Source organism: Elephas maximus, chromosome 1, assembly GCF_024166365.1.
Source record: "Elephas maximus indicus isolate mEleMax1 chromosome 1, mEleMax1 primary haplotype, whole genome shotgun sequence".
Lineage (NCBI taxonomy): Eukaryota > Metazoa > Chordata > Mammalia > Proboscidea > Elephantidae > Elephas > Elephas maximus.
Genome location: NC_064819.1, coordinates 63,113,980 through 63,129,226, shown reverse-complemented (window position 1 = coordinate 63,129,226; position 15,247 = coordinate 63,113,980). Strand labels below are relative to the sequence as shown.

The following is a 15,247-nucleotide window of genomic DNA, read 5'->3' as shown; positions in this document are numbered from 1 at the left end:
ACTTTTCAATGCCGATAGAGTTTGTTATGTATCCTGCAGCCCTGTCATTGGGTGCATAGCATAAATACTTAATATGGTTATATCTTCTTGGTATATTGTCCCTTTAATCATTATATAGTGTCCTTCCTTATCCTTTATGATAGATTTAAGTTTAATGTCTATTTTGTCAGAAATTAACATTGCCACTCCTGCTCTTTTTTGATTGTTGTTTGCTTGATATATTTTTTTCCATCCTTTGAGTTTTAGTTTGTTTGTGTCTCTAAGCCTAAGGTGTGTCTCTTATAGGCAGCATATAGACGGATCGTGTTTTTTAATCCATTCTGCTACTCTCTGTCTTTATTGGTGCATTTAGTCCATTTACATTGTGCATAATTATGGACAGGTATGAATTTAGTTCTATTATTTTGATGTTTTTTTGTGTGTGTCGTTGACAGTTTCTTCTTCTCACTTAATTTTATGTGCCGAGTAGATTATCTTTATATATTGTCCTTTCCTCATATTTGTTGTTGTTGATTTTGTTTCTGTTGAGTCTCTATTTTTTTCTTGTATTTTATTTTGATGTGTAGGATAGTTTATCTCCTTTGTGGTTACCTTATTACTTACCCCTGTTTTTCTGAATTTAATCCTAACTTTTATTTCTTTGTGTCACCTTATCTTCCTCTCCATATGCAAGATCTATGACCACATTTCTTAGTCCCTCTTTATTGTTTTAATGTTATCTTCTTTTACATAATAACATCACTGTTACCCTATTTTGAGTGTTTTTTTTTTTTTTTTTTAATCCTGATTTATTTTTGTGATTTCCCTGTCTGGGTTGACTTCTAATTGCTGTGCCCAGTGTTCTAGTCTTGGGTTGATAAACAGATATTATTGATTTTCTAACTAAAGAACTCCCTTTAGTATTTCCTGTAGTTTTGGTTTGGTTTTTATGAATTCCCTAAACTTTTGTTTATCTGGAAATGTCCTAATTTCACCTTCATATTTGAGAGACAGTTTTGGTGGATTATTCACTCTCCTTTGTAGGTGACTTCTCGTTTTGTCCCTAGCTGCTCTTAAAATTCTCTCTTTATCTTTGGTTTTGGCAAGTTTGATTATAATATGTCTCAGTGACTTTCTTTAATATCTACCTTATATGGAGTTCAATGAGCATCTTGGATAGATATCTTCTCATTTTTCACAATATCAGGGAAGTTTTCTGCCAACAAATCTTCAACAATTCTCTCTGTATTTTCTGTTATACCTCCCTGTTCTGGTACTCCAATCACTCGTAGGTTATTTCTCTTGGTAGAGTCCCATATGATTCTTAAGGTTTCTTCATTTTTTTAAATTCTTTTATCTGATTTTTCTTCAAATATATTAGTGCCAAGTGCTTTATCTTCAAGTTCAGAAATTCTCCCTTCTACTTGCTCAATTCTGCTTCTCTGACTTTCTATTGTCTACTTCTGTAATTTTATTGTTAATCTTCTGAATTTCTGACTGCTGTCTATGGGTTTTTTCCAGCTTATTAAAGTTTTTATTATGTTCCTGAATGATCTTTTTAATTTCTTTAGTTGCTTCATCTGTGTGTTCCTTGGCTTGTTCTGTGTATTGTCTCATTTCCTTCCTGATGTCTTGAAGGGCTGTGTATATTAATCTTTTGTGTTCTGCCTCTGGTAATTCCAGGAAGGCACTTTCATCTAGATGATCCCTTGATTCTTTTTTTTGAGAGCTTGTTGAGGTGATCATGCTCTGTTTGTGACTTGATATTGACTGCTGTCTCCGAGCCATCTATAAGTTATTGTATTAGTTTATTTTATGTTTGTGTACTGTGTCATAGCTTCTTGCTTTGTTTTGTTTTGATATGCCCAAATGTGTTGCTTGAGTGAGCTATCTTGATTATTTTCACCTTTGGAGCTCTGACCTCCTGTCCCCAGACGGCTAGAGCTGTTATATCAGTTTAGGAGTCCGTTTACATTTCTTGTATGAATTCAGCTCAGGTGTTCAAGTAGCAATCATCAAGTGTGTGGTACAGGCTCTGTCCTACAGTGTTAGAGGGGCAGGAACAATTACTGTAGGTAGCCATATCTGGTTGCAGCAGGGGATCACACTCTGAACAAGGCAGGGGGCTGAGAATCATCCCCAACGTGTCTCTGAGTAAAAGTGTGTCCCTGTTCCCTAGAGCGTACAGGTGGGTGGGTTTTGCAGACGGACCATGGGCACCAAATGTTTTTGGTTTAAGGACCAGTTATCCTTGGACCCCTGTCGTGGGTGGCTGGGTAATTTGAGTGGAGCTACCAGTCCTTAGGCCCCTGATGTGGGTAGGTGAGGACCCTGTTTAATAGGTAAAGCAATGTCAAACACCAAACACTCACCTCTCCGCTGCACAGCTGAAACAGAGTCTGCCAACAAGGGCCTATTCTGAAATAGGTCCACACAGGTCCATGCAGAGTGGAAAGGTGCTCAAAGACTACGGACTGTTTATGCCTGGACAGTAGCCGGTTCTGTCCTGAGCTCCCCCAGTTATTGGAGCTGGCAAATTATCTTTTCCCCCATTTGCAAATTTATTCCTTCTCCAAGGCCTGGAGGATGGCTCTAGGTGCTCAATAGGGCCTATCTCAGGCCCAGGGAAGTCAGCCGCTGAAGCTGGCTTGGATGTGGGGGAGGGGGGCATGGAAAATATATGCAAGTACTTAGCTTTTGCCCAGAGTGCCATTCTTGTCTGGTTCCAGAGGTGTGAGTAGGCTGTGTGGTTCGCTGCTTCTCCCTTTGGAAACTGCGGCTAAATGCTAGTACCAGCCTGCCGCCGCTGCTCCCAGATATGGTGCCTGAGGGCTCTGCTTGATTCAGGTACGTTAACTCCTCTCCGCTGCTGAACCCTCTCTTCCTCCCCCTGCCCCTCAGTTCGTTTTCTAAGCTTGCCTTTGATGTTCAGGGCTCCTAGCTTGTCATAAATATACTCATTTCACTTGTTTTTTTTGGTCTTTGTTGTAAAGAGGGCTTGCCAGAAACGTCTGTCTATTTGCCATCTTGGCTCCGCCCATCTGGTGAAGTCTTTTGATGAGTGTGTTTAATTTTTAGAAGATCTCAGATATCTAGCTTATCTTCTGGGGTTTGTATGTTGTTGTGGTTTGCATCCTGTTAATACTGCATATCAGGGCCTGTATTGTTGGTCCTATTTTTTCTTCTATGATCTTTATAGTATTCAATTTCATATTTAGATCACAATCTGTTTGCAGAGTAACTGCCATACTACCGAGGACCATCTTGTACAAATGTGACAAGGTATTAGACTCAAGTGTTAGGAAGGTTGAAGCTAAAATCAATCATTTGTCCCAGCGTGCCTGCTAAAACAGATGGGCCTAAAAGCAGGTGATTCTTGTATTGGAAGTGCTCAAGAGCTTTTGCTGATTCACTAGGGTGCAAGATCTTATGACCACACAAAGGAAAAAGAGGCTTAACTATTACTAATTTAAAGCATTTACATTATGGCTTGGGTTTAATTGCAGTTGATGGAACTCTTTGTTGCTAGGTTCATGCCTCTGTGGAGACCTATAGTTGGCTTTGATGTTTTACTTCAGTGGAACCTTGACTCTTCCTGTGTAGAGGTAGTTTTCCCTTAGGTGTGGGTGGTGTGTTTAAACAGGTTTTATTCAAGGCCTGCAGAGTTGCCTTTGTTTTGTGTGGCAATGCTGGCTATCTAATATTGAATACAAAGTGGTATAACTCACTGGTATTTGCTTTGGAGAATACACGAAGAGCGTTTTTGACCTTTGTTTTTTGTGTTTGAAAAACCGTACTTTTGGTACGTCATATCCTACAGATCCTTATAATGAATCCAAACAATGTGAGATATGTTGAGGCCTTAGGTTGTTGGTGGCTTAAAAACATCTCATTAACTAGTCATTTTATTTGGTTAATTGCTCTGTTAAATCAACTCTGCTGCCTATGGTAATAGAGAACAAAGATGTACTGTCTCCAGATTTTCATTTCAGGTAATAGTGTAGCTTCCTTTGAAAAAAAGGGCTTATGAAAATAAAAAGAAAACAATCCTTAAATTTAGCTTTTTTGCTAATTTCATCTTTGGTAAAAGTGAAATGTGCCAAATGGTAAATTAAGAGGGAAAAATCAACATGCTCTTTAAGTTGCTGATTCTTCAGCTCTCACTTAAATTGTTGGTTGTTGTGGACTAAAGAAGGTCAGGGCTTTCTAAACCTGCTCTTTACTGAAGGCTTGGTTACCTCATCATCTTTTTTGAATGCTTACATGTTCATACGAATAAATGTGTTTATAGTTGGCCTACAGCTGGGGAGGGATATGTGAGCCTTTTAAACATGATTCTACATTTATTCTATTTTACAACTTTCTAGGCCTTACCTGTTGTGGAAGTCAAGAGGAACTCTAGATGTGTTGTGAAAAGAATACTTTTGATAACCAACTTCAGGGAATTTTTAGATTAAAGGATACATTATTGTTATTAAATTTAGCTTTTCCAGAATTAATTTTTGGAGAAAATACTGTATCTGATTATTGTTTTGGCTTCACAGTAAGTATTTAAGAGGCCAAGGTATTAGAAGTGGGTAATCTATTTTTTTGGCAAGTAGAAAGCTGCTACAATTCCTGCCCTTACAGTTAAGAAATGGGGTAGCTTTTACTCCAAGTTGCCTGACTTATTATCTAGCATTCTAGATATGAGATGCCAATTCAGTTCTAAGAATATTCCCTCCTAGAGTGCTTGCTTGTTTTTCTACTTTACAAATGATTTTGTAAGTACTTCATAAAGCAAAAAATCATGGCAATTCTAAAGTAGACTGATACTTCTTTTCAGAATTTCTCTCTGCACATAGCATCTTGGATTATCAAATTGTTTACATACATGTTTTTTGTTTCTCGTATGTTGCTTACAAAGGGAAATCTGTGTGAGCAAAGACGGATATTTAGGAATTAGCAAAGTATTCTTTAAATATCTATAAACGAAATCGAAACCTACTGCTGTTGAGTCAATTCTGACTCATAACAATGCTATAGGACAAAGTAGAAGTGCCCCACAGGGTTTCTGAAGTTGTAAATCTTTACAGAAGCAGACAGCCATATCTTTCTCCTGTGTTAAATACGTATACTCAAGTATATTTTATTACATAACTAATGTTTAGTTATAGAATCTTAGCATTTCAGATGGGCTTAATTCTGGTGACATGGTTACATTTTAAATCAGTACTGCTCAGATGGAGTGTTCATATACCTGGGGGTCTTGTTCAATGCAGACTGTGATTGGGTAGGCCTTGAATAAGCATGAGGTGCTTTATTTTAACAAGCTCCCAAGGGATGTCAACACTGCAGGTCAGTGGGCTAAGAAAAAACTAGATAGTTCCTGCTTTTCTTGATGGGCATGGAGGGGGGAGGGGATGTAGAGGGGAGAAAGTGTTGTGTATATTGGGTCTGTTTACATGCTAATTCGTAGAATGCTCTTGAAAAGAAAACTCTTAATAGGTCAGGATCTGATAAATTCGGGCATTCTCTACCACTGATTTTTAAAAATCGAAAAGCTTGATGCTGAGTGTTAGCCAATTAAATTTTGTGAATGTTATAGCTTTACACAGCTTGCAACTTTAATGATGAGTCCAGTTTTCTCATCGAACTGATGAATTATATTAAAAAACTAAATAAAGCAAATGGATGTATTGTATGGGGTGGTATCAATAGCCTGTGCTTAGAAAATCCCAACAGCTGAAATTTTTTAGGTGAATTATTAGTGTTAAGTGCTTGGTAGTTCATAGAGTATAATAGAGTAAACTTTAAGAGAATTCAGTAAAATATACCACGTGGACAGAGATTGTTTTACTGTTTTGTGCACTCCCGTTAAAAAACCTGTTGCCCTTTGTGCACTAACATATACTAAATGCAGAGACCAGAAACTGACATGGTAAACTCTCAATAAATATTTTTTTAAATGAATTAATTCTAGTTGATGATTCTTTGACTGTCTTAAATGTCAGGATGGGACTGGCCTTCCTGCATTTAATTATTATTTCATATAATAAAACTGAATTTCCACTCAAGATTAATGACTTTAAAATGTGCCCTAAACTATAATGGAATACGCATAAACACACAGATGCCAAAGCCTAGTATACATAGTCAGGAAGTGGAAAAATCTTAGATGGCATCAAGTGATAAAAGAAGTTAATAAAAATTTCGTTATATTAATTCATTCTGTCTTAAGTATTACTTTATTCCCAAAAGACAAGAGAACACAGTAAATGAATCCCAACCCTACTTCGGGCTGCTCGGTTCTCACTTTCTCCAGTTGAGATTAAAGTGTATAGCCAAACCAAAACAAAACCCAGTGCTGTCAAGTCGATTTCAACTCATAGCAACCCTATACGACAGAGCAGAACTGCCCCATAGAGTTTCCAAGGAGCGCCTGGCGGATTTGAACTGCTGACCCTTTGGTTAGCAGCTGTAGCACTTAACCACTATGCCACCAGGGTTTCCAAAGTGTATAGCAGAATGAAATTAAAAAAAAAAACCCTACTAGTTTTACATTATTTTTCTTTCTAGTGAAAAGCTTGGTAATAATTGTGTGAAAATGTATATGGAAGATTATAGAGATCTATCTAAAATTATTCAATAAAATAGTAATTTGCTTTAATAGACATCACAGCAGAAACCCCATTTTGTGCTGGTGGGATAAAATAGGTAACGCTTTCTAACTTCTTGTAATTGTCATCTTTAAATATTTCTTTGGCCAGGACTATCTTACCTTTTTGAAGAGAATATGAAGGCTATTTTTCTGTTGTTTTTTTTAAATTTTTTAATTTTTTATTGTGCTTTAGGTGAAAGTTAACAGCTCAAGTTATTTCTCATTCAAAAATTTATACACATACTGTTTTGTAACTTTAGTTGCAATCCCCACAATGTGACAGCACACTCCCCCTTTCTACCCTGGGGTTCCCTGTGTTCATTCAACCAGTTCCTGCCCCTTCCTGCCTTTTCATCCTGCCTCTGGACAGGAGCTGCCCATTTGGTCTCATACATCTGTTTGAACTAAAAAGCATAGTCCTCACGTCGATTATTTTTTGTTTTATATTTCTGTCTGATCTTTGTCTGAAGAGTGGGTTCCGGGAATGGTTTCAGTTCTGGGTTAACAGTGCCTCTGGGGCCATAGTTTTGGGGTTCCTCCAGTCTCTGTCAGACCATTAAGTCTGGTCTTTTTACGTAAATTTGAATTCTGTGCTACATTTTTTTCCTGCTCTGTCTAGGACTCTCTATTGTGCTCCCTGTCAGGGTGGTCATTGGTGGTAGCCAGGCACAATCTAGTTCTTCTAGTCTCAGGCTAGTGAGGTCTCTGGCTCATGTGGTCCTTTCTTTAGTCCTTTCGGCTAATATTTTCCTTGTGTCTTTGATTTTCTGCATTCTTTTGCTCCAGGTGGGATGGTACCAATCCATGTATCTTAGATGACCGCTCACAAGCTTTTAAGACCCCAGACACCACTCACAAAAGCCAGATGTAGAATATTTTCTTAATAAACTATGTTACGCCAATTGACCTAGATGTTCCCTGAAACTATGGTCCCCAGGCCCCAGCCCCAGCTACTCTGTCCCTCAAAGTATTGGGATGTGTCCAGGAAACTTCTTTGCTTTTGCTTTGTGAAGGCTATTTTTCAATCCAAGTTAGGCTTGGACTAAATTGTATTCCATTTGTAATTAGTGACTATTCCTTATCTACTAGAGAAGGGTCAGCAGCCTCTGTATTTGCTAAGTTATAATTCACAGATAGTTATCATTTATATGGTGAAAAATAAAGAAGTTTCTTGGGGAGGGGTATCCTAGTAGTAAATAGTCTTTTCATAAATTGAGATGTCTCCCAACAGGCCATTTGTTTTGGCTGACAACACTGAATCCAGGTAAGAAAAATACAGCTGATCTATTCTTGATTTTCATCTTTGGTTATTTGAAGTAGGGATTGTTGTCCTTTTGTGTTTTTTTCTTTTTTGGTCAGTTTCTGCCACTTGGTCTAAAAATGAATAGCTATTAGTTTTCTCCTTATCCTTCACAGAATTCTTTTTGTCTCTATGCTATAGTTGAATTTTATTGGTTTTGTTAACATGGCTTCTCTCTGACATTCATAGGTTACAACATTTCTTACACCAAAATGGCCCTGGTGGTGTACTCTTCATTTCCATCCCACAAAATATCCTCTTATCTTTGTGCCAAGATGGGATTTCCTGCTTCTCAGGTGACCCTGACTGAGTTATCTGAGTCTGGTCTTTCCATGGTTATCACATCACATTAAGCAAATGTCTATTCTTGCTCTGCAATACAGTAGGACCAGACTCGAAACATTCCAGTCCGTGTGGAGGCCATCAGAGAGAGATCTTCCTAAAACATTTTGTTCTTAATTGAATTGGAAATAATATATTCTCAAATAAAAAATATTGTAAATGGTAGGTGGGTTCCTAAACTAGCTACAAAAGTGGTAGAATGATGGTAAAGGTAAGCGATGAGCTTTGGGGTAAGGAGTGGAGAAATCATTTTAAACGTTGACTCTGCCACTCATTAGTGCTGCAATTTATTATTATCCCCTCAGTGACTCAGTTTCCTTTTCTGTAAAATGAGGATAATGATTCTTCTCAGGATTGTTAGGATAACATGAAAATCTTTATATAACACTTTCATAGGGACTTATTCATGGTATTCATGCTTTATCATGAATTGCAAAAAATTAATTTCTTATGTAGCAAATACATTCAGGTCAGGTTAGATCCGGTTATATAAATGAGTTTAGCTGTATTGGTAATAATGGTATATTGGGAAAATGAACTGTAGTATCTATAGAGACCGCCATGTGTCAGCACTGATCCATGTGCTGAGGTTATAACACTGGGAAAAAATTCCTTATCCTTTTGGAGCTTAAAATTTAGTGTGTATGTGTGTGTGTGTGTGTGTGGGGTGGGGGGGGCAAGTTTCTATTAAAAGTTACTCAATGAAAGAACCCAAAACACAAGATCACTTACTAAAGCCATCCCAATTTTGACTTGGCCTAAAGACTGATAAGGAGTCCCTTGGTGGTATAAATGGTTAATTCACTTGGCTGCTTACCAAAAGGTAGGGGCTTTGAGTCCACCCAGAGGTACCTGGGAAGAAAGCCCTGGTGATCTACTTCTGAAAAATTAGCCATTGAAAACCCTATGAAGCCCAGTGCACTCTGACGCGTATGGGGTCACCAGGAGTGGTGACTGATTTGAAGGCAGTTGGTTACTGGTTGGGAGCCCTGGTGGTGTAGTGGTTAAGAGCACAGCTGCTAATCAAAAGGTCAGCAGTTCAAATCCACCAGCCACTCCCTGGAAACCCTATGGGGCAGTTCAACTCTGTCCTATAGAGTTGCTATGAGTCGGAATCGCCTCAACAGCAATGGGTTGGTTTGGTTACTGGTTAAAGACTGACAGGAATAGAAGTTACTAATAGAAAGAAATGGATGAAGAAAGAGACAGCTAGTTCATAACACAAAATTTATAAATGGTAGCTTCTGATTCTGTGAAATACAAATAGTAATATCTCATAGGTTTTTGAGGAAATTAAATCCTATTATCTATGTAAAGTGCTTAATTATAAGCACTAAATAATACTTATTTCCTTCCTCAAACGCTTGTTAATTTCCAACATGGCTGGAAGGATTTCAAGAACCCCTATTATTGTTATATGCCATTTGACCTTTTTTTCCGATTTATATATAGTATCTTTTAGAGCAATGCTCAATATTTATTTGTTTGTTTGGATGCAGGCAGATCTTTTGTTATAATTTTCCTTAAAGCTTTACAATCAAAATAATTTATTATAACTCATTCTACTACTCGTAATTGCTAACAGAAGAATGAGTTCCAAAAATGTGTGAGATGGTGATTTGGAACTCTACACTATATCTCAGCACAGAAATAATGTTATTTTAACATCCCAAACCATGCAATAAGAAGTCATCTCATCCCATAATGAGGCTGATACTATGTCAGGGTAAAACTGAGCAGTGGGAAGTTTTGAACACAGCTTCCCTCCTGTCCTTTATTCTGTCTCTGCTCTCAAACTGCCTGGTAAAGCTTCCAAAAATGCAGTCACACAAATGTGGAACTAGTGTATTATTGTTTCCTTGGATGTTGTTTTACATCAAAGGAATAAAGTAAATGTGAAATGAGTTAAATGAATTCTGTGAGTTAATGAGTTAAACAACTGAAAGGAATTTGTATTTTTCCACAGCTTCTCAAATCCCACCAATCTTTGATTCTGAAGTTTGGCCCAATTCTTCTGCACAGCCCTTGCTTTCAAAACTTGAATGTGAGGGCTGACCCACGCCTCCAAGAAAGACATCATTTTTGAGCTCTAGCCAGTCCATAGTCTTGTACTGGAAATTTTGAGTCTGGTAGATGAAAAGGAAAAATGGGATGTGGCTACAGTTCAATCTCCTATATATGTAGCCCAGTTAGGAAATTCAGGTAGAGGTTCTCCATGTGAGTTAGCTTATCCAGAATTACTTCACCCCGCTTGTCAAATACCTAGCTAAGGCTTACAAAAGAACCAGGCTTCAGTTGAAGAGGGGAAAGCATCCAAGAGAAACAATTGTACTTAAGAAGGGTAAAGTGCTGAGCAGGTATACCTAGAAAGTCTAGTGAGGAGTTAGGTATGGTGAAGGCACGAGGCTGGGGCAGGGAAACAAATTAATTTTGTTTTTCATATTTGGCAACTTCTTGAGTGTTGGTGCTTCTGGTCAGAGATGCCTCTGAAAACCATATGCTTTGTAAGCCTATGCCTATACAGCATAGTTCTTTTAGGTGCTGAAACATACTACAAGTTCAAAGGTACTATAAATTTGGTTTCACAATTTCACTTATGTGATTTATATAGTGACTTTTGAATTGAGCAGCTAGGTGGTGGAGACTGTATAAAAATCTTGGCGCTAAAGATTTGTACCTGACAGCTTGACTGATATTAAATGCTTTCTACACAGTAGTTTTTATAAACTAGGTATTATACAGCACATAAATACATAAGCCCTTTCACCAGAACCACCATCCTGTTGAAATAAAAATTCATTCTATTTACAGATAAAGAAACTGAGGCTTACAGAGAAGATCAATAGCTTCCTCTGGACTATACAGCTAGTAAATGATAGATTTGAAACTAAGTCTATTTGACTCCAAAGCTACTTAAAAGCTTTAAAATCAACTGTCTCAAAATGGAACAATAGTAGAGTTTTCTCTTTAATCATCTGACTACTCATCTTGACTCTTATACAAAAGTTGTGTTACAGTTCTGGGTTTGACTGCCCAGCTCTGTGTCCTTGAACGCACCACCCAAATTGTCTAGGAAGTCTTTGGTGTCCGTTGAGAGGGGCGGTCCACGTGATCATCAAGACCTGTCTAACCGTCAGCGCTTAGAATCTCTACATACGTATGGATTCAATCTTGAGCCTATGCTCACTTACCTCCCTGAACACGATGCCTTTTATTTGGAACATACATATGCACACTTGTATTACTGAAAATATACATTTTACTTCTATTGTGAGCTGCGTAGGTAATCATAATAGCCACCATTTATTGCATTTCTTGTAGGCACCAGCTCTATAAGGTGAACTTAAAAGTTATTTTCTGGAGGAGGACGCCAAGGTTCAGAGATTTTGAGTGGGGGAGCCAGAATTCTAGCCCTTGTGTATATGTCTAATAGGACCTTAATGAAGCTGTATACATTTTCTAATTGTGCTTTCGGCCTACGAATGATTTTGGACATTGCTTTTTCAACCACAGAGTTTTTGTTGTTGTTAAAAGATATCACTTAGCTCCTGTCGCTGATTTCACCCTCTGCTTACTTTCTGCTAGATAGGGAGAAGTAGAGTGGTTGGGAGCTTACTGTTTTTATGTTAAATGGTTCTTCAGAGCCTAAGCCTAAAGCTAAGGGCAGGAAAACGAACGTAACCGCCCGCTCAGTGCCTCTGCGGCGCTCGGCGGATCCACCACCCCGCGCCTTCCTTTGCCAGAACTCACGTGCTCCTCCTGAACTACGTTACCCAGCGCACCGCGCGGCCGAGAGCGCGGGCTCGTAGAGCTCTTCCTTCCTCCTCCCCTCGCAGGTCGCAGCGAGATGATGCATAGGCGTCGGGCGCTAACGAGTGACGGTGTCCTGGCTCGCGACCGCGGCGGCCTTAGCAGCGGCAATAGGCGCAACAGCGGCGGCGACTGCAGGGACGACGACGGCAGGGCGGGCGCTGTGCGCAGAGGGGAGGGGTAGGCGGGCGGCGCCGGCGGCTTCAGCTGCGGCAGCGACGGCTAGAGCGACGGAAGAAGATCCCCTACCAGCCGGCGGTCGAGTTAGGCCTCAGCAGCGCCCGGAGCCGCTCGCACTGTCCTCTGCGGAAGATCTCCATAGAGACCGTGACATACACAGAGGCGGGGGACCGCGGAAGGCTGCCGGACCGGAGCCAGCTCCTCGGCCTCCGCCGCCGCCACCCCCTCCCCCTCTGCCAGCGCGCACCCTCTCTCCCCTCCTGCTCGCAACCTCGAGGTCCCTGGTGTGCCTGTGTCCCACCGTGTGGGTAGCGCGGGCGGACTTTTGGGCCGGGACCGGGCGGGGGGGGCTCTAAGGCCGTCGCCTCTGCCTCTCCCGCCCCCCTTACCCGCCGCGGAGCGGGAAGCAGCGGAGGCTCCACCATGGCCTCGGGAGCCGGAGGAATAGGAGGGGGCGGCGGCGGCGGTGGCAAGATCCGGACGCGGCGTTGTCACCAGGGGCCAATTAAGCCTTACGCGCAGGGGCGACAACAGCACCAGGTACGGAACCCCGACGCCGCGGTGGCCTAACGGGTCGGGGGCTGGGCGAGAGGGGTCAGGCAGTGCGGGGCTCTGGCTCCCCACACCCGCCGCACGTGGATCGGATGGGAGGGCCGGAGGAAGGCCCGATTGAGGCGGCGGGAGCTCAGGCCGCTGGGGTGGCGACGGGAAGTGGGCTGAGACAGGCCCAGCCGTGCGGCGCACATGTGTGGCTTGGGCCGCCTCTCGCATAGTCTCTGGGTCAGGGGCTTCCCCGGCAGGCTCAGGGCGGGAAAAGAAATTCTAGGCCCACGGTGCGCGCGTTTCTTTCTTTTTTTTGGCGGGGATTGGGGATTTGGAGGTATTACTCACAGCCTCTCGAGGGAGAAAGGAAAAGATGCGGCCGGAGCCCATTACGCGGGCTGTGCGTTTTCTAGTCTCCCGCGGTTCAGTGTGTGGGGAGGGGGCTGCTCCGAGGAATCGGCTTCTTGGACTCACGGGAGACTGGGGGGCGCTGTTACACGGAAAATGGAATAATATACTCTCAGCCGATTGATTAATTCTCCGTCTCCGCCGCCCTTGTCCGTCCTCAATCTGAGAGCATTCGCTCAACTTTTTTTTCTTAACCGGGATATAGTTAACCGTGGCACTGGGGCATTTTGAAAGTCCCTCTCCACCCTTACGTATTTTCTGCGCTGCGCGGCTCTTCCCTCCCCACCTGTCTCTTTTTTTTTTCTTCCTCCTTTTACTTTGGAAACTAGAATTGGCCATTCTCCACAGTTGACCAGGATTCCATTTCTGATCTCATACACAAAATATTTTAATATTATGGGGCGTGTTCTAAAAGTTTAAGGACTTTTGACGCTCTAGGAATGTTTGTGGTCTTATAATTTAATCACCGTGTACACTCCTGGGTGTTAAAAATTATAAGGAGTTTAGCCTAAGTATAAATGAGACATTCGTTTCTGAGAAAATTCCATTTTTAAATGTTATTTGTGTGTTGGCGGATGGTAGAGCAGAAAATACCAAATACCTATTTTAATAAAGCCACTTATAAAACTGATTGACACTAAGGTGGGAAGTGTGTGTCTTAAACTTGTTAGAAACAAAAGTATAGCAAAAGGGTGTAATAACTTGTTGCATACAGTCAGGTAGACTTCCTAGATTGCTTTATTTTGCATGATAATAATGAACACTTTAACATGTTTGTTGGTGGTGTTAAATTGTATCATTAAGTACAGATTTGAGGAGAACTTTTGAAAGTAAAAATTGTGGATTATGTATTATACCAAGTAGGTCTCTAATAGTCAGAAGGCTTGGCATTACTATTATCTCCTGCTAGTTTTTCCACGGATATGTACAGAAAGTGCCTCGTTTTCACATGGCTTTGTGAGGAACAGGTACTTGTAGGCAGATTTAATGCTAGAATTCAGGTCACAAGCCTTGACCATTTAACTTAAGCCTCTTTTGTAGAATGAAAGACATACATGCTTTCTGTTTCTCCTATAGAATATCTCAGTGCTTTCTACGATTTGCTTAAAAGAAAATTACTACACATAGAAAAACGTTTTCAATACAGATGAATAAAAAGTTTGGACAGAGTTTAGAAGGGAGTTAATATATTCCAGGCAGCGAAAGTTGTAATCACAGTTTATTTTTAAATTTACTTAGATAAGAATCTAATTTTGAGGAAATAATGTCTTAACAGAATGCCTGTGATCTAAACTGCCCTAGAATTGATACGATTTCAGGCTGTATAGTTTTTAAGTTTTAAATTTTCGTAAATTATCATTGCTCCCTATCTAAAATACTTTAAGCTTCTTGCCCCAGCTGCTTGATTTATTTAAAAAATATATATGTATTTTTAGCTTTTGAATTGGGATTAAAGATGTTTTGAGATTTCTTGATCAACACTACATGTTTTATTTAATACTGGCAGGAACTACCAAAGAAAAGTATTCAGGTATATACAGAAGAGTGCTTTCTGGTTTATCTGTTTTTTAATCTTATATTAAGGGCTTTTCCTTAGTCTTTACTGAAACTTTTGTGAACTACCTGCTTGCTGTATTCTACCCTAAGCTGTCAAATTGGATGTTTTGCAGCAGTTGCTGAGTCATCATGAATATCGAGGCGCTTCATGACATGGCATGTTTTGTACTAATGTTATTTAAGTGACCCAGGGTTTCTGAGCAGGAATGAAGTTTTTCATTATGTAGTAGAGTGTTGGAACCAGAATGAGAGGCCTGGCACTGTTAGTTAATGGCTGTTTGCCATTGCTTGTCAGGCCAATTAGCTAGTGTAGTCAGACAGTACCTGAGACTCTTGCATGTGTTAAATTGACTTGTAATTTCCTGTTTTGACTTCTGGTTTAGCTCTGCTGGGAAATACTTAAAGGCTAGCATTTTTTTCTTTTCACCTTCTCATCTTTAAAATGTCATCTTGCTTAAAGTTGCAAAGACAGAAATCCATTGTCTTTG

General features: G+C 40.3%; 1 protein-coding gene across 4 annotated transcripts in view; it reads left to right on the top strand.

The window, feature by feature from the left end:
* The first annotated feature begins 12,143 nt into the window (after positions 1 to 12,143).
* The window catches only part of NUP153 (nucleoporin 153), a 75,342-nt gene continuing 72,238 nt past the window's right edge, over positions 12,144 to 15,247 (top strand). For 2 of the 4 annotated variants that reach the window (XM_049884587.1, XM_049884578.1), the window contains exon 1: positions 12,144 to 12,791. In XM_049884587.1, the coding sequence (XP_049740544.1) occupies positions 12,675 to 12,791 (117 nt within the window). In that variant the 5' untranslated portion in view covers positions 12,144 to 12,674. The remainder of the gene's footprint in view (positions 12,792 to 15,247) is intronic. The other 2 variants (XM_049884604.1, XM_049884595.1) reach the window with 1 other exon arrangement.